We start from the raw sequence: 18,754 nt of genomic DNA on the forward strand, positions 1-18,754 counted from the left end.
ACTAGCGCTGGTGTTCGCGCTCCACCCACAGACGAGAACGCCGGAGCCACTCATGACCTTCCAGTCTAACAATATCGACTCGAAGGAAGGGCATGGATGGCTCTTTCTCGCCCCCTAAGACCTTAAACGGGTTTATAAATGAAGGTCAGACTGGTCAGTTGGTCAACCTTGGATTGGTGATACATATATATATCCCAGTGGTCCATGTGCGTCAGAGAAGTGAGGTGGAGCAGAGGTGGTGCTTGAATGGGGATTGGGTGATGTGTTGAGGCCTTTGCAGAAGGAACTACGCAGACACTGTGGCAGCTAGAGTCATGGTAGGATCCTTGTTCTATGATCAGTGCTTTCAAAAAGGGCTCAGCTGTGATCGCCTTTCCATTTGGCTGCGAATAGTATTGTCGAAGCGACCTGAGCCAAAGGTAAATTGTCGACTGTAGATCAAGCTTCTATCTGCGGTGGTCGCGGGTCGGAGATGTAAGCGTATGACTATTCGGTCTGAGGAATGTAAGCGCCTGGTCTGCAATATTTAGAGGTCCGTGAGGGCGGGTTGATCGGCTGTAGATCATTATAGCTCTGGAAAGAAGTACAGACCGGGATTCTGAGAGACGAGAATAGGAATGTTCAGGGCACCCACAAACCTTAGTAATTTTTCTGAAAGTTCTGAGAAGCTTGACGAGAGACGTCTTGGGTCGAGGCACAGGGTATAGCCCACTTTCTGTGTGTATAAAAAGGGCTCATGTGTTCTGGAAAAAATCGACAGGATAAATCCACTTTCCTGCTCACAGCCAACGAGACAACTCGAGCTACTAAACCCAACATGCAATTCACTCAACTCCTCTCCTTCGTTGCCCTCGCGGCCACTTCCACCATTGCAGTGGACATCCGCTTCTACTCTGCTCAAAATTGCGATGGTGGACATTTCGCATCGTGCACAAACATGGGCTCTGGCTCGTGCTGAACCTGCGTTCGTCGATAAAGCATGTAAATACAACACCGTTGTTTGAGATCTGTACGCCTGTATACTTAGCTCTTTTGTACTAGTCGCCTGTATGAATTGAATCCTCTACCGGTTTCCCAGAAGTCCTCCTCGAGTCTGGGACGGTTCGGCTGAGCGGATGGTATGCGCCACGTCACGCGAGTGATGCGCTTTGGTATCTTTCTTCGACAGTCACAGCACTGAGCAGTGAGCCGGGCTACTACGTGGTACTCGTCTCTGAGAAAGGCATTTGAATGCATCCGTGCGGTCTGTGCAACAATACGTGGAATATCTGGGCATAAAATATTTCGGTGGAGATGTCTTCAGCAACGAGAACTTCGGGAAACTTGCCCCACACAGGTGACATCGATCAAGCCCTCTGTTTCAACCATCAAATCAGAGGTGAGCGCTGCCAGTGGCGATGATGGGCGCCTCAGCTTACGGATTGCCAAGGTGAAAGAGGAAGCTATGCACGACGATAAGTGCGGTCTGATCTCCAGCGCAGGCACGAGCGGTTGCCCCCAGTGGACAGGGTGACACGGGTGCAGGTAGTAAGATGCGCTCGTGGGTATGCATGGACATTACTTCACGCCGGGCGGTTAAGGTTGTCTTTTGTAGCCCTTGCTAACCAGAATGGGTCCCAGAAAGCGAGTGCCAGTGGTACTAAAATTCCAAACAGGAGACACGTCGTCGAGCTATATATGGGGTATGCCTGACAGTGGCCAAATTAGAAAGCTCTTGGTATGTGAAGCAAGCAGTAAAGAACTACGTCAGTGCTGTCTTTGGGCGCCCGATACACATGGAGAGACGAACGCCGGATAACCTTGCCCGTCGTTTTCATCAGCTGAACGTCGAAATGCTCCAAGTCCGACTCGGGTGTTCAGGGCGGGGTGGCAGGTGCGACCGCTCATCTACCTCTTGGCTGGTTGTTGTAACGGGTTACCCGGAAGCTAGTTGAAAGCGCTAAGTACGTACATGATCTCAGAGCAAAAGAACATCGGTCAGCATGTACTCAGCTGTACCTGAAAAAGAGTTTCGGACCAAGACATACCAAGGCATTTGGTTCAGCCAGTGCCAGTATAAAAGGCCGTAGAGACTTCCAGAATCGACAGGATAGCTCCACTCTCCAACTCCAGTCACAAGAAGACCGCTCTGACTCTCTTAAGTCTATGATCATGCAACTCGTCAAGTTCTTCTCCCTCCTGTCTATCGCTGCTACAGCTGCCGTCGCAGTGGACATTCGTTTCTACGCCGCTCGATCCTGCAGCGGTGGCTCCTACGCATCCTGCACCAACATCAGCGGGGCAAAGTGCTGCAACCTTGCATCCACGCCTGCTGCTGCCATCCTCTTTACCGGTGTCCCCAGTGGCTGTGAGGTCGTTGGCTATGCTGGTCAGAACTGCGGGACCAGAGACGGCATCCTCCGTGGCTCTGGGAATTTGTGCTACCTGGGGGGAAGCGCCCTTTTCAGTGGGATGTGGAGCAAGGCTTTCGGTCGTCAAGCAATATCCCAGGATGGTGCTGACTGTGCCACGCCTGATGTTTTCGTGTATACCGGCACTGATGGTCTCGAGCACACCATCCAGATCAACGATAACGCACCGGTCGAGCTGCTCTTCGAGCTTGCAAACGATGCTGACTGGGAAGGACTTGCCGCCATCGAGTCTACTCAGGCTTAAGCCGTAGTAAGTACATATATGTCTGTGTTCCTTGGCTCGCTGAAGTGACTCTTGCCAATTCTTAGCACAGAGCCCTTGGCGACAAGCAATCTCTCATCAATTTCCCCGAGCATTCGTCGAGAATCGACCATATAACGTACATGTCTCATTGCCTGAATTAAGATTATGACACCCTCTACTCGATCATATGCTATGTGTGTATTGTAGACATATAAGTAACGCTTTGCTCATTGCATGCTCTTTGGGTCTGTACCCCGGTTGAGCGGATCACTCACCCATCGCAGTCACATGACGTTCCAAGTCTTTAGCGATGGCCCTCAGATGGACGCTCCTTGAACCACAACCACTCAGAGCAGCTTCGTGATCTTGAGCAGGTAAAAAATGTTGGGGATATCTCTTTGGACCTGGCTCGCTCGCGTCAATATTCCACTCACAACTCTGGCGGGTTCAGGACTCTTCCAGGAAACGGGCCAAGGCCCGCAAGAGGTCCATCGCGTCGTCGATACACAAATCGCTTTCACTCTGAATACGAGTGCTCATGACAATAGTCCTCTTCAGGCAGAAACACCTCCTCCACACCCTTTCAAATCAGATAACCGGAACCAAATCGTCGCAGCGACTGTCGACATTCCGGATTACTCCATTACGGGAATACTCCCTATAACACCTGCTTCGATCGACCATCTTCAAGAGATACTCGAGCCGTTTCTCAGAACATCTCTGGGTCACGCCTTTCAAGAAATTACCCTCGTTACACCAGGACATCTCGCACCATCGGTCTCGGCGACATTACAGGCAATCTCGCCATCCAACGCTCCCCTTACCTTCTCTGTCCGCGAGAAGGACTGCGATATGCGGGATGAATCCGCATATATATATCCAAAGCGGGTCATATATTCACCCTGGGTTCTTGTCATGGGCTGGGATGGACTTCGGAGTCTCGAGTCACAATCACAGAGGCGGCTTCTCACTCTAGGTCATCACTTGTTGCCCATCGGACCTCGAGGTAGAGCTCTGAATACAACTACGGAAACCGCCGCTTCGTCGCTTCCTTCGGCAACATCAGGCCTCCACCTGGCATTGTATCTGAGGCCGCCTTTCGTCGTTGCAAGTTCGCTCCTCCCGGAGGAAGAGGGCCACTTTCGAACCTGGGAATTACTTGGAGCCTACTTTGCGCGATGTAACTCTTTCGGCGCAGGGGGCATCCTTCACAGCAATACCAAAACTGTGGATCAGGGCCTAGATAGTTCCTCCAAGGACGGTCTTCCTTTAGCGCCCTACAGGGACCATGGCCCGCCAATCCGGTTCACCTTCTTCCTTTCCAACACTCTCAATGTCCAACAACTCTCACCTCTGCTTTGCCAATTAATCTTCCGCCGCCATCACCTACACATTCTTGTCGTCGAAACCAACATGAAGTATAGTTTCACCTCGGTCAGGCGAAAGGCCCGCTTCCGCCTGGATACTTGTCGAATCGACTTCTTCATCGTCAATCAATTCATGAATCGGCGGGATTTGAGTGCGCACCTAGGCGATTTGGAGACGGACGCAGTTGTAATGTTGGAAGGCCTCGAGTTAAACAACCATTTCAGGAGCCACTTTATAAGGAAGGGAAGAACCGTTATCAGGCTTCCTGTAGAGGACCTGATGTACTCTGATTGGATGTCGTCGCTCTCACTGGAGGAATGGAGGAGTAAGTACTGTAGTTTCTCTCTTCCCTGGCTGAGAGAGAACTCTGACATGTCAAATTAGATTGGCACAGGCCGAAAATAGAGATAAGCGTCATAACCAGGGATCGCCCCCAGTCCCTGGCCAGGCTACTGAAATCACTTACTGAAGCGCGATACTTTGGCGATCAAGTCGCTCTTAGGCTCAACCTCGAACAGGACTGTGATAGCAAGACTGTTGAATTGGCTCACTCCTTCCATCGTAACTGGACCCAAGGGCCACTCTTTGTTCATCGACGTACTATCCATGCTGGACTTCTTCCCGCCGTGGTCGAATCATGGTATCCTTCAAGCTTGGACAACTACGGCCTCCTATTGGAGGACGACGTCGAAGTTTCTCCTCTGTTTTATGCGTGGGCGAAGCAAGTCATCTTGAAGTATAGGTTAGCCACGTTCCCATCCTTCCATCCGCCGCTCACCAGCTCTTCCTTCAGATACGGCGAAGAGGCCGACAGGTCACCAAGTCTGTTTGGAGTCAGCCTTTACCAGCAGAAGCACATTGAGCTGCGGAAAGGAGGCCGCGTCCCGTTTAACGCCAGATCGCTCTTCTCGTCCCCCGAACTCAAGCAACATGTTCAAGACCCAACTACACCTTACCTCTCCCAGGTACCTTGCAGCTGGGGTGCCATCTACTTCCCCGATCATTGGTCTGAATTCCACTCTTACCTTGCCCTTCGCTTCTCCGAAACTTGGATCCCGATCGACTCGACGACAACAGTCGTGCCCAATGTTCGCTCCAATCACTGGTCTAAATCGTGGAAAAAGTTCTTCATTGAAATGACCTATCTGAAGGGATACGTAATGCTGTACCCCAATTTCGAAGAGTTCGAGTCGTTATCGACTAATCATTTGGAGTTGGGGTCGCATGTGAAGGTGAGGTCGAGGGAGAAGAAAGAGTTGTTCGAGTTGCCGTTGATGCCTTTGCCGAGTGAGGCTGGGGAATTGACTGGTTTGAGTAGGCTGCCTGGAGGGAGGCTTCCGAGCTTTAGGGACTTGCCCGTCTTGAACTTGACGGGCGCTGCGACGACGTTGGAAGATATCGTGGAGATTGGATTGGCTAGGAGGAAGAAATTGTGTTTTTCAAGCTCGTCTAAAGAGGGGCTGGGAAGTAATGATGGTGTCCGGAATCATGGTAGCATTCACAACTTTATCTGCGCATGAAACGCATCTTATACCGTACCCGTAGTACTACAATAATAATCATCCATGGATACAAGATGTAATAAAAGAAACAGAGGAAGAAAGTGACGAGAAAGATCAGATCCGAAAGATAAATGTACGACTCGGAAGCCTTTAGGCGCTAGCATCAAACATGACAACAGCAATAACACACAAAAACAGGACGACAAGAACGATGACGCAGCGAAAGGTCACGACACGACAGAAAAAGGAAAACTCACAGAGCGATCTGAGAACTATCTAAACCCAAGGCGTGTAAGAATAGGTTAACGTTTGCCAACTTTGTCTGCCTCTCCTCTTCATCCGCAACCCATCCCTTGTTCACACTGAGCACGTTGTCGAGTACTTTTTCCCGTAGGGCGGTGACAAGGATTTGATGCTGCTCGGTAACGGCGTGGAGCGCGAGTGCGGCCAGGAATTGCCAGACGGGTTGGTCGACGATGTCGATGGAGGTGGGATTCGCGGGCGGTTGGCCAGTGATGTTGGTGTGTGCAATACGTGTGGATGGGAATAGGAGCATAAGGTGTGGTGCCAGCAGCTGGAACAGGTGATCGAACATCATTTGCCTGGTGAGAAAGAGAGAGGAATGAGAATGGGTCGGGACTGTAGGATCATGGGACGCACCACGCTTGGCTTTCTTCTGCTGTCGGCATTTCAGTTTGTTCAGCTCCCGAGTTGATGGTCTGTTTGATAACCTCGACACGACTCAGGAAGAGAGTGAGGAGGGCCAGACCGGGCTATTGAAAAGCATCAGTCTCCATCTAATCGGGTATATAGAAGCGATTGAACCCACCCTGGTCTGAGCAACAGCAACAACATTGGTTCGATGGAGAAGCAAAGACAACAGGCCCGTAACAAGTCGCAGCTCGGCGACGGACACGATGGGCAAGATGGCCTGCATCACACTTCCCAAGAAAGCCTGGGTTTGTCGCTCGACTTCGCTACGCTCACTTGTCTCGACAAGCGAATCCAGGACAGGCGCGCTCTTGATAACATCCAGTTGGTCGAAGCATGCCACGAGGAGGGTGAGGAGGATAAGCATCTTGTCGCTGGGCAGATGGCGCGTGAGGCGGGGGAGGACCTTCTTCCCTTTTGTTGGCATGAGCAGGGAAATAAAGGGATGCGGGTTACTGGAATGGTACTGTGTCAGTGGTGTTGACGAAGGAGGAAAACGAAAGGGACTGACCTAGTCTCGAGAGGGACGTTGACTCGCATTTCTTTCCAGATCAACTCGACGTTCTCGTCGTACTCTTTTTTCCTGTAGCGCGTCAATCAGAATAAGGGCGTGCAGTTCAAAACCATGAATACTTACCATTGTTCCATGGCCTCTGGGGGATCCTCAGGATGTGGCTGGTCCCTCCTCAATTGCTCAACGTGAAGAACAAGATCATACAAGCGCTCAAGGATGACCAAGGTCTCTCGCCTGGTAAGTGGTTCCTGTCGGACAACTTCACCGTCATGGGCAGCATCACCCAAAGCCTCTCTGCCCAACTTGGCGGCTTCTTGGGCAGCACCTTCGTTGTATACGGAAGCCTTGGAGATGTGTGCATGGGCGGGGGAGAGGTTAGGAGAAGCTGATTCGACTTGGAGAAGTTGACGCGGGGCGGCTTTGTAACTCCGCCCGGAGGTTTTGCCGAGGGCTCCCTGAAGACTGTGCAAGGCTGCGATGGCGAAAAAGGTTAACGTTGCTGAAGAAGTATGAGGTTAAAACAACGCACAATGCAGTCCCTTTTCCTCTTCACGTTTCCTAGCGTTATTGACGATCCTTTCGACTTGTTGCTCCATACGCTGCATGGCACTTGGTCTGCGATTGCCGCCCTTGGGGGCCAACCCGAGTCCAACACCTCCACCGGATCCAAATTTCAAAACGCGTTCGTCGTGGGCCTGGAGACCCATGCGGGACCGAAGGATTGCACCGTAGACCTGTGCATAGAAGTCGTCCGCATATGGGTCTTGAGTAACGAGTTGTGAAACTTGTATACGGGTGATGAAGTCTTTGTCCGACTGGGTCATGAGATCGTTGTATCGAGCCTGGAGAAAAAGGGTCACAGAAGGTTTTATAAAGAGAGGTGATCACGAGCGTACCATGTAGGCTAGTTTTTGAGCCTTGCGGCGTCTCTTTTCCTCCATCTTTTCCGCTTCCAAGATCTTGCGCATTGCTTCCAGACGGAGTTGTTCCTGGTTAGGACCCATACCGTGAACATCCCTCGCGTATTCTTGTTGCGACATTTCGGCCAATAAGCGTTGCTGCAACTGGAGCGACTGTTGTTGAGACAGAGGGATGCCTTCTTGGAGTCCAACAACAACCCCAGGACCGAACTGTCCATGTTGTTGTTGTTGCTGAAGGAGATGTCGCGCTGGGGAAGGTGTCGCAAACTGACGATGGGCAAGGTGCTCGTTCGGGAACTGGGGAGCTTCATGGTGACCCCTCCAAGGAGAACCAGGTTTGTTTTCAAGCATCAGATTGTGAGCCAGCCGTTTCTCGAGCTCCTCCATCCTGCGCTGCTCTTCAAGCAACATGAGTTGGCGCTGCCTTTCACGTTCACGCTCCTGCTGCAATAGCAATTGCTGTTGCTGATGAAGCCTTTCTTGTTGCTGCTGCTGCTGGAGAAGGAGTGCCTGTTGCCTGTGATGCTCCAAGAATCTGGGGGACTGAGATACAGGGAGCATACGCGGTGGAGGTGGCGTCCCCTGAGACCCGCGTTGCTGGTGCTGATGGATCTGCTGCTGTTGCTGCTGCTGCAACTGCACGAGACGCTGAAGCTGTTCCTTCTGTTGTTCTTGTTGAAAATGTAAAAGCTCTTGTCTCCGAAGCTCCTGTTCATGAAGCCGCTGCTCGTCGATACGCTGTTGAAGAATGGCCCTCTCTAGCATTTCTTGTTCCTGTTGCTTTTGTCTCGCGCGAGCTGCCTGGAACAGCATTTCCTCCTCAATCTCCTGGAGCGTGCGGACCCTTTGCTGCTGTTGTTGGTGCTGCACATGGCCGATGCCTTGTCCGATAGGGTCGTGCTGGGGCACTGGGACGTCTCCGGCGGTAAAGGGACTGAACCTAGCCGAAGCCTGGGGAACTGGAGGTGTCGCGATGCTTCTAGAGGGTTGATGGTGATGCAGATGCTGCTGGTCTTGGTTCCTGAGAACACTGGAACCGTTGGCCTTTGGAAGGATGGAGGCCAGAGACTTGTCATCCCAGATCGATTCAAGCGATTGGACACTTGGACGCGCTGTATTTCGAGAATCAGTTTCAGCAACAACGGCTAGACAATGGATCACGTCGTTTCAACGCACAAGTCAGAGTTGGCACGCCTTGAGACTGAGGCTGTTGCTGTTGCTGTTGGTGCTGCTGTTGTGGTTGTTGCTGTTCCCTGGACTCAGGAGCGGGCGGTACCTCGTCCTTTGTGGGCTCCTGCTTGGGTCTTGGAGGAGGTTCGTAGCCGGGAATCGCAGGCTGGCTAAAGTCAAAGTCCTTTCCTGAATGGACATTGTGACACAAGGGACGCGGTGTTCAATTGCTGAGCACAGAATGGCAAAGACAGCCTTACCAACGTCGCCGACGTTGCCAAAGGTCTCGTCGTTGAGCTCGTCGCCGCCCTCTTGCAGGGCATCGCCTAGGCCATCGTAGCTCTCTTCTCCCCAGTTGAATACTGGCACGTCCTCATCGCCATCCTTGATGTCGCCCTCGAGAAATTTCCTCCTTTCTTCTTCTAAGTCGCGTTGGGGAAGATCGAAGAACGACATGAGAGCATGACAGAAACGGTCAACAGCCCAAACTCAATTTCTGAGCCTCAAAATCTATGAGCGATTTTCCGTCGCCGGTCTGTGTCAGAGTCACCGCCAAGTCGCTCTTTCCGGAAATCTTTACATGATTTGTTGCCCATCATCTTCTGAGTCAAACACAACAATCCCAGGTCCAAATCTTATCAGTATTCACCAAAAATGTCTATGGTATATACAATTTCTATACAAAGTAAAGCTAGAGAGATAGGTTGTGAACGTCATCCAGGAAATCAAGCAGCGTGCTCGCGCTCCATGCCTGCGTGGGGCACGAATCTCGACAGTACTCTGCGTTCGCGTTCGTCAGTTCGGGTAGGCCGCGCCAAGGGTCTTTCTGGATATGATGACGCGGTGTAAGTAGCTTTCCGTAGAGCTTGTGGAGGGTTTGTTGGGGGTTCTGTGGACGCACAGAGTTAGCGTCAAACGTAGACGTTTGATCTAGCCTTACCGTCTTGCCCTCTCCCGCGATCAGGTCAAAGTGGAGGTAGGCCCTGAGGAAGTATCCGAGCGGCCATCCCCATTCCGGTCCCTAACGTCGGGTTAGCATTAACACAGTTGGTTGATTCAGACCACGCACATTATGATAGTTCAGACCCTTTGCGACACTGGCGTCGTCAGAGTCATTCTGGTTGTCATACACAGGTCTGTACTGCAAGTCCTGCGCGTCGAGTGTCTTCATGCCCAGAGGACCCCTCAAAACCTCGTCAGCAAGCTTCAGGGCACCTAAGGCATGTTGAGGATCGAACATCTCAGGAGCGACAGTCATGGCGATGGGGAAGTTGCATCGGAATTGGTAATCTGCCCAGGCATGGTCAGCACCTGAACCGTAGACATCCTTGTAGATTCCACGTCGGTTGACGAGCTTGGTGTCGATCTTATAGTTTACGTCTTCTGCCGGATCTGTAAGAGGATCGTTAGATCGGTTTGAGATAGAGACCTCAGGACGCATACCAAGAGGTACGTAGAAGTACTTCTCAAACGAAGCTTGAATCAAATCCGACCATTCCTTGTATGTCACAAACTTGTCTTGGCCATTCACTAACAGTTCCAATCAGTTATTGCCTCCACTGACAAAAGGTATCCCCTCACCTTTGGCAGTAACGCCCTTGAACGGGAATTGGCCCTTTGCACTCAGCTCGCTCACCCACCTCAAAGTGCTCTTCAACAATCCAATGATCTCCACGTCCGCTCCATCCCTAGGGGAACCGGGAACGCCCTTCGTACCCGCCTTGACGCTCTCTCCCATCTTGTCCATCCACGTCCCACAGTTATGCTTGCTTCCTCCAAGCACAAATCCTGTCTCCCAGTCGACGTACACATTGATATCGAAACCTTCAGGCTTCATCTGCATATCCAAGTTGGGACCGGCATTGTGTTCACGGAAGGAGATACCCTGTGCATGTCGCTCGAGGATTTCTTGGATGATTTCTGCGATGGTGGAGGTCTGGGAGTAGGCGAGGGGATCGTCCCAGGGCACGTAGGTGTCGTCCTTGGGGAAGCGCCGTTTGATGGTTTCAGAGAGGATGGACAGTCCGTCCGGTGCGCGTTTAACGTAGTCTTGAATGTTTTGGAGCATCCACCAGGGTGAATCGCGGGAGTTGTAGCTGTTGCTAGCCGTTAGACTTCGTGAGGTAGAAACTTGATGACAGGCACTTTACCGAGGATTTCGAACCGAATCCAACAAGTTGGGGATGAGACCGTGCTTCAGGGTGGTCGCAAACGCCAGAATGTGTCTCCTCGCTCCTTCAAAATTACCAGTTGTCAAGAACAGACCACTCAGTGAAATGAAGACGTCGCGACCCCAGCATCTCGCCCAGCCAGTAGTAAAGTGAGGCAAACCAGCGGCCAAAGAAGGCGTGTTGACCTCGGGATCGAGACTAGCTGATTTAACCAATCCGTGCATCTGGACAGAGCACAGTGCGAGGTCTTGGATGAACGAGTGTCCGGAGACGACAAAGTCGGAACATTGCTCCACTACTGCGAGTCGTGCTGCTTTGTATGCTTCAGAGACGATTAGGGCAAAGTACTTTGGACGCATGAAGGTGGGGACTTTGGATTTGACGCGTTCGCAACGTTCCTTGAGCCATTGAGCAGGTTTGGCGAGGTTGGGGAATGTTCCGACTTGTCTAATGAGAAAGTTAGTCAAGGCGTTGAGAAAACAGGTAAGGTGCTTACGCATCGAGTCGCTGCCACAGGTAGTCAAATGCCCAAGTTCCCTCCCTCAAATGTGCACACAGAGGGTGTCCGAGATCATTCCACTTCATGACATGCCTCAAGGGATGCATCCACCCTTCCAATCCGCAGTATACCATCTTACCCAGCCCAGGTACGTCGTAAGCACCATACTTGCCATCCGTAGCATCCTTCTCCTCGACATCGGCACGGTGAAGGATGACGTTCAAGTCGACGAGGTCAAGGTCTTTAACGGATTCGTAGGCGCCTTGGAGACAGAGCTCCTCGAGATCTGCGTCAAAGTCTTCAATCTGTGTTTCGAAGATCATGATGCTGCCTGGGGGGAACGTTTGAGGTACGGTGATTTCGGAGTAGGGTCCAGAGGAGTCAGAGGATGTGTGGATTGGGACAGAGGAAGAGGGTATGTCGACTAGAGTAGAGGGGAGGCCTTTGAGGGTGGTGGAATCCTTCGACGGCGTATACGATGAGATGGAGATTGAGGCACCGAGGATGTATTTGGCTCGGGTACGACGAAGCTTGATGGGGTCGACTGAAGGAGGTGGTTAGCGGCCGGCCAGGTGTAACCGAGAGGTACGTACTGTGTCCGCGATCCTTCTTTCCTTTGTGGAATGCGGTGTGTGCGACGAGGAGATAACCCTTTTGGGTCCTGGGATTCACCCGGTGAAGTACGATGTACTACGAAGGATAGCTTAGAACTGCTTAATCAGAAAAAGCAAGGGCACTCACATCATTCTCCTGGTGGACGTGTCCTTCCTCGAATCCATCGATGACCATCTCCAGCTTCAAACCATTAACAACTCGCTTGATTTTCGCGATTCCGCTATGCTCTCCAAGCCCTGTAAGCTCGTATTTTCTCTTCTCCCTAACTAGATCGACGAGCTTGGGATAGAGATCATCAAAGCCTTTGACGCTTCCCGTTCCGCACATGCTGAAAGCGGCTAGAGCACCTGTGGACAGTGCATCCTCAGCACTTCGTTTGTCATGGGGAGATTCGTTGTCGTGGGTGAGGTCGTAGAGGAGGGCGTGGGGGAGCGAACCCTTGATAGGTGAGATAATTGCCTCGCGGTGCGGTCCCTTTCCTGTTGGGCTAGGTATCTCGGCCTTGGAGGTAAGACACGCTGCGTCCATTGAACCAATAGGTTTGCCCAGCCCGAATCGGTAGAGGAGTCGCGAGTATTCCTTGGGGTCCCAGCCGTTATAGGATTCTCGGATAAGACTGTTGATACCCAACTCGCGTACAAAGACGAGATCGGTCTCTTCGTTCCCTGTGAAGAGCTCAGCACAGACGTAGAGGTTGGGTTTGACCACGCGTGCTGCGTCGAGCATGTGGGTTCCGACTTCGAGTGGGGTGGAGTGGCAGTTGTCAATACGGAATCCGTCGAATGTGCGGGCAAGGACTTGGACGTAGGATGTCATGTAATCCCAGAGCCAGGGGTTGTCAGAGGGTTGGGAGCCGTAGCGCAGTTTTACGCAGTCGCCCCATACGATGACTTCACGTCGAAGGTAGGCCTTGGAGGGGAGGAGAGCAAAGTTCTTGAGTGGGTCAGCACCCCAGATCCAACCGTTATTGGCGAGAGAGTAAGTCTGAGGGTCCGCTGGTTTGCCCTGCGGAGGAGTGACGCGTGTGAAGTAGGGCTCGACAAGGGGTTGCCTGGTGGACGTTCAGTGGAACGCCATACATACAAAGTAATGAAAAGAGCGCACCATTTCGAAATTTCACCCAACTTGGGCCCGTGCTCGTCGAGTCGGGTATACTTGACGCGGTTTTTCACGCTCTCGACAGCGACTCTTGTATCTGCCTCCCATTCTTCGTAGAGTGGCACGTTGATGACGTCAACGACGCGCCCCCATGCTTCAGCTAGCGCTTCATTGTCGCTGAGGTGTGTGAAAGCAGCCTTGATGAATCCAGCAGCGATGCCAGGCTCGACATGGACACCGAAACGAGACGCGTATTGACTGAGACCCTTGATGACACCTTTCTCCTCGCGAAGGATGTGGGCTAGTTCTTCGACAGTCTTGTTGGCAACAAGAGAACCTGACCAGGGGGTGACTTGACCAGAGTTCAAGGCTTCCTTGACGGACTCTTTCTCGCGTGCAGCGTTGAGGACGTAGTATTGCCACAAGTTGAGCGAGCGGACTGTCTTCTCGAACGCTTCGGTGATGCGGATGAGATCGTCGTCTGATTTGATTACCGTGGGTAACCCGTTTGCCTCTAGTTTCTCCGAGAACTCAAGGATGGCCGTATCGAGTTCGAGAGCAGGAGTGAGGTGCGGGGTGTTGGCGGGACTGAAACCTGCGCGACTTTGTTAGATCATGGAACAAGAGAAATGATGGGCGAAGTTACCAGCTTCAGGGTGCTCAGACAACCAAGGGGTGTCGTTGGCGGTGTGGTTGAGCACGACGTCAGTCAAGCTGAGTAGTCCGTATTCCTCCCTTGCGAGCCTGAGGATCTTCTCAACTTCTTGCTGTGCGCTCTTGCCGTCTTTGGGCGCGCCGTTGCCGAAAAGGTCCTTGTCGTAACCGAGTTGGTTTCGGATGGAGTAAGGGCTGTTGCTTTCGCCTCGTTCCTGAAGAGGAGGGTAGTGCAACATGGTATATCCTCTCTCCTTTGCTTCTTGGAAGTGTTTGTGCCATTCAGACAGGGGACCCATCCATTTGGAGACGACTGTGAGGACGGAGAGGCCATCTTGAGGAAGATTGATGTAGTCATCTTGGATGGCGCCGCCTTCGGATGGTGGAAGGACGGATAAAGAAGGGGAGAGGATGCGCGATCGGGATTTGAGGCGGAGCACGGGATCGATATTGAAGAAGCCTTCTCTGCCCTTGATACGCGAACCATCGGTGCCTTCATACTCGACCCAGTACTTGTAAGCTCCTGCCTGTGCGATGGGAAGGTCTATTTGGATAGGCTTTGAAAAGTCCTGAGGTAGTCTAAACACGATGATCAGTGACGAAAAGACAATCTGCAGTCGAAATGGCGTACTTCTTCTCTGTGAACCTCGATCTTCCGAAGGTTTTCCCATCTAAGGGGAAGTTGGTCTTGAAGACGCCGTTCTTGGCCGCTGGTGTGCCTGCCTCTATGGACACTCGTAGGATATAGGGGGTATAGGCCGGTGGAAGGCGGATGTACTGTTATCGATCGTGAATAGTTGTTCAGGTGAACAAGAGAATACAGACCTGCATGTCTTTTCCAGGGCCTCCATCGTCCTCTAGAAAGAGCTCGTAGACTCTGATGGGCTGTTCGCCAGGCTTGACCTCGCCGGAGAAGAACTGGATGCCCTCTTCAGCTGGAGTCTTGGGTGCTGCAGGGCTCGACGAGGACGTCGGTGGAGACGAGCCATTGGTGCCGTTGTTGAGATTGGCGACATCGATTGTTCCAGGACCCCTCTGTTTGTTCGGGTTCTGGGACATTGTTGTGGTATTGGAAAGAGAAAGGAAGGACGATGGATGGGATAGGAATAAACCGGATTTGTATTGAGGGAAGACTGATGTCCGGAGTCTGTGAAAGAGAAAAAGGACAACCTTGAGACTCTTCTAATTCGAAACCTCACAAATGATGTCACTCTAAGCCATTCACCCGACAATCCCTTTTTAGGAAGACAAGGGCGCATCATCCCGACGTGATCGGCGCTACCTTGCCGCATCCCGTCGCCTCACAGCTTGTCACGAACCCTGATGGGCCAGTCTTTGTCGACCTCGGTAAGTTTCTGTATTCAACAACTTACAACTGAGACTGACTTGATTATAGCTGCCAGGTCAACAGGCGATTCCTGGAACCTGTCCGTTTATCTGTCCGAGTTGTCGACTAAACTGACCATGATTACCAGATGACTTTAGCAACGAAAGCCAAAGCGTGTTCTCCGACCTTCGCAATGTCAATATCCAAGGCGGCACCTTCAACCACGCTGGACGGGATTTAAATGTGATAATCAACAACTATCACTCATCTGCCTCTACAGCCGACGCTCGTCGTAGGTGTTTTCGATCGCTCATCGCTGCGTGTAACTGACATGGACAAGGCGGACTAGTTGCAAAGCTACGCAGCAGACTTGCGCCCAATGTCAATTTCAGAACCATTCACTCCGATGTTCGAAAACGACGAACGGCGGGAACGGGAATGTGGCTCCTTGAAAGTCGCCTCTATCGCGAATGGAAGAAGAGCAAGGGCGGCATCATCTGGTGGATGGCCATTCGTAAGTCTTTATCTCCCTTCTATGACACTGCGTTTCTCTGATCCAGGTTCCTATTCAGCGGGCGCCGGCAAGACCGTGATGGCGTGAGCACTCCTCTAGCCTCTTGTTGGAAACTCTCCTGAACCCTTCTCAGCTCAGCCATTGTGGATGACCTCCTGCCCTTGGAAAATGATCCTGAGCGGACTTGCGTGCTTTTCGTGTACAGTCGCTACAATGAACCTCTGGCCATCACCGACATCCTCAAGGCCCTCGTCAAGCAATGCATCGAACGCAATACCGATCTGGCTGCCATTGTCGAGTCATTCTACGATCAGTACACCTTGGAAGAGACTGAGCCATCCGTCGACGAGCTGGTGATATTGTTACAGACCCTCGAGTGTCACTTTGATCGAGTGTACTATGTCATCGACGGTGTGGATGAAGCGCTGGTGGATGTCCAGTTCGATCTCATTCAGGTCATCAACAAGCTACAAGGAAATATTATCTTGACCTCGCGACCATTGGATGAATTGAGCGAAGATCTCAAGCACGCAGTGTTCTGCAAGATTACGGCTCATGATCGGGACATCGGGCTCCTGATGGAAGAGAAGTTGCAGCGATACAAAGCACTCCGTCGGATTCTGGACAAGAATAATTGCCGGGAAGAGGTGTTGAAATCTATCGCGGAAAAAGCCCAGGGAATGTAAGTGAAGCTTTGTATACGAACGACCTCACGAGTTGATAGTCTGTAGGTTTCTGCATGCTGCCCTTCAGTTGGATGCCATACAGGATTGCACGACTCTTGCGAGCATTCGCGCGACCCTGTCGCAGTTTCCGGCTGGTTTACATGGCATGTACTCAGCCAGTATGGAGAGGATTGAACTCCAAACGCCCCAACTTCGCGACCTTGCCAAGCAAGTCCTCCTATGGCTTGTGTTCTCCCGCGGTCCTCTCTCCATCGACGATTTGCGGTACGCGCTAGCGGCGGACCCAGAAACGCATGCCTATATTCCCGAACGAATGTCAGACGAGGCGACCATTGTTTCAGTCTGTTGTGGGTTGGTTGAAGTTCAAGAGACAAGCAACACGGTCCGCCTCATTCGTAAGTTGGATCCATTCTCCCTTCGCAGCCGTACTCAACCATTGCCTGTAGATTTCACAGCCAAGGATGCACTCGTTCCCCTGCTCCTCAGGGACTACCCGACTCCTCATCTCACCATCAGCAAGGTCCTCATTCAGCGCCTTCTCTCTAGCGGCATTGTCGACTCGGAATTCACGGTGGTTGAAGAGCTTCATGACGCCTGGAAGCAGCATCTTCTTCTTCGATACGCCCAAGAGAACCTGGGCTCTCACATCCGTGAATGCCCATTATTCGAGGTTTCCGACGCCGTTGTCGACTTTCTGTCCCACTGCACGGCGTATCCCGTCGAGATCAGTCCAGGGGGATTCGATATCCTGGCACCCCCTCACGTCGCGACCTACTACAACCTCAAAGGCTATCTCAAAGGGGTTTCCAGCAGTGATCAAGGGCTTGATCTACGGACAAGGTGTTTGGGCCGAACTATGCTACACATCGCGGCCTGGGTCGGGGATGAGCAAACGGCGGAAGAGGTGCTCACTGCGTCCCACGTCGACGTCAATGCTGCAGACAGTCAGGGGTGGACGGCACTGATGCTGGCTTCGCGTAACGGCCACGTCCGCGTCGCTGCGAGGCTGCTTCGGGCCCCAGGGATCCGAGTCGATGTCGCTAGGCCGCACGGCTGGACAGCAGCCACGATGGCTTCGCTCAATGGCCGTAGCGCTATCATCGAAGAACTCCTCCAGGTCCCGGGAATCGACTTCAACGCGCCAGGGCCTGAAGGATGGACAGCACTTATGTTGGCCGTGGCGGGCGGTGATGAGAGGACTGTGGAGAATATCCTCCAATTCCCGGGAATCGATGTCAACGCCGTGAACGACGATGGGGTGACAGCGCTGATGTACGCCTTGAGCTTGGGTCGCAATGCCCTCGCTACCAGAATTTTGAAGGTGCCCGGGCTCGATGTGAATGCTGCAGCCAAGAACGGGTATTCGACATTGACGCTCGCCTCAGAGTGCGGTAGCGATGAAATTGTGTCTGCGTTGCTCCAGTTTCCGGGGATCCAGGTCAATTCAGCCGATGAGCATGGATGGACCGCACTCCTCAGTGCCTCGATTAAAGGACACGATGGTGCCGTCGATGCATTACTCAAGGTACCGGGGATCGATGTCAATGCCGTCAACAGCGATGGGCAGACAGCATTGATGGTGGCCTCGTACCAGGGGCACGTCCGAATTGTCGAAAGGCTCCTCCAGCATCCGGGCATTCAAGTCGAGATGGCTGATCACCTTGGGCGGACGGCGCTAATGTGGGCGTCGATGCAAGGTCATGCTGTTATCGCCGACAGACTCCTCCAGGTCCCGGGAATTAAAGTCAATGCGACCACCAACGATGGGTGGACGGCACTAATGTTCGCTTCGGACCAGGGCCATGACACCGTTGTCACCAAACTCCTTCAGTCCCCAGGGATCCTCGCCAATGCAACCGAAAAGGAGGGATGGACAGCGTTGATGTTCGCCTCGTCCAATGGCCATGACACGGTTGTTGACAAGCTCTTGCGGGTCCCAGGTATCCTCGCCAACACCAGCACTCAAGATGGACGGACGGCATTGATGTTGGCCTCAAGCGACGGCCATGACGGTATTGTTGACAGGCTGCTTCGGATTCCGGGAGTTGATGTTAATGCAGTCGACGAGGACGGATGGACTGCGTTAATGTTCGCATCTGATCCAAACGGAGGTCATGCCAGCATTGCGAGGCGACTTTTGCGCTTTCCCGGCATCGACCCTCACCTCCGCGACGGACACAACTCGACGGCGCTTACCTTGGCATCAGAAGGCGACCACAGGGAGATTGTCAGCCTTTTGCTCGAGTGTGATGGGATTGACGTCAATGCTGCTGATAGGGATGGGGATACTTCACTGATTATGGGGTCGAGAGAGGGCCATGAAGGGATTGTCGAGTTGTTGCTTGGTTGC

At 52.4% G+C, this 18,754-nt stretch overlaps 5 protein-coding genes across 5 annotated transcripts; 3 read left to right on the forward strand and 2 right to left on the reverse strand.

Annotated features, from left to right (window-relative positions):
• Positions 1-2,151: 2,151 nt before the first annotated feature.
• CC1G_12047 (hypothetical protein) lies at positions 2,152-2,655 on the forward strand (the record flags this gene model as incomplete). Its single annotated transcript, XM_001831463.1, has 1 exon — positions 2,152-2,655. The coding sequence occupies one exon, from the start codon at positions 2,152-2,154 to the stop codon at positions 2,653-2,655; it is 504 nt and encodes a 167-aa protein (XP_001831515.1).
• A 381-nt stretch (positions 2,656-3,036) lies between these two features.
• Positions 3,037-5,543, forward strand: CC1G_14858 (glycosyltransferase 2; the record flags this gene model as incomplete). The annotated part of the gene is made up of 2 exons (XM_002910835.1): positions 3,037-4,348; positions 4,408-5,543. 2 exons carry the CDS (start codon positions 3,037-3,039, stop codon positions 5,541-5,543), a joined length of 2,448 nt encoding a protein of 815 aa, XP_002910881.1.
• Positions 5,544-5,778: 235 nt separating this feature from the next.
• Positions 5,779-9,296, reverse strand: CC1G_12048 (topoisomerase II; the record flags this gene model as incomplete). The annotated part of the gene is made up of 9 exons (XM_001831464.2): positions 5,779-6,127; positions 6,186-6,298; positions 6,355-6,691; positions 6,748-6,819; positions 6,874-7,222; positions 7,280-7,592; positions 7,647-8,782; positions 8,847-9,029; positions 9,101-9,296. 9 exons carry the CDS (start codon positions 9,294-9,296, stop codon positions 5,779-5,781), a joined length of 3,048 nt encoding a protein of 1,015 aa, XP_001831516.2.
• Positions 9,297-9,531: 235 nt separating this feature from the next.
• Positions 9,532-14,936, reverse strand: CC1G_12049 (glycogen debranching enzyme; the record flags this gene model as incomplete). Its single annotated transcript, XM_001831465.1, has 13 exons — positions 9,532-9,729; positions 9,781-9,861; positions 9,910-10,232; positions 10,284-10,370; positions 10,422-10,936; positions 10,991-11,458; positions 11,508-12,054; positions 12,104-12,200; positions 12,252-13,176; positions 13,230-13,818; positions 13,870-14,456; positions 14,509-14,654; positions 14,703-14,936. The coding sequence occupies 13 exons, from the start codon at positions 14,934-14,936 to the stop codon at positions 9,532-9,534; spliced, it is 4,797 nt and encodes a 1,598-aa protein (XP_001831517.1).
• A 264-nt stretch (positions 14,937-15,200) lies between these two features.
• Positions 15,201-18,726, forward strand: CC1G_12050 (ankyrin repeat domain-containing protein 50; the record flags this gene model as incomplete). The annotated part of the gene is made up of 10 exons (XM_001831466.2): positions 15,201-15,224; positions 15,274-15,304; positions 15,353-15,496; positions 15,554-15,718; positions 15,777-15,801; positions 15,852-16,400; positions 16,450-16,799; positions 16,860-18,492; positions 18,526-18,631; positions 18,682-18,726. The coding sequence occupies 10 exons, from the start codon at positions 15,201-15,203 to the stop codon at positions 18,724-18,726; spliced, it is 3,072 nt and encodes a 1,023-aa protein (XP_001831518.2).
• Positions 18,727-18,754: the final 28 nt, after the last annotated feature.

The sequence above is a fragment of the Coprinopsis cinerea genome, assembly GCF_000182895.1.
Source record: "Coprinopsis cinerea okayama7#130 chromosome 7 map unlocalized cont3.7, whole genome shotgun sequence".
Lineage (NCBI taxonomy): Eukaryota > Fungi > Basidiomycota > Agaricomycetes > Agaricales > Psathyrellaceae > Coprinopsis > Coprinopsis cinerea.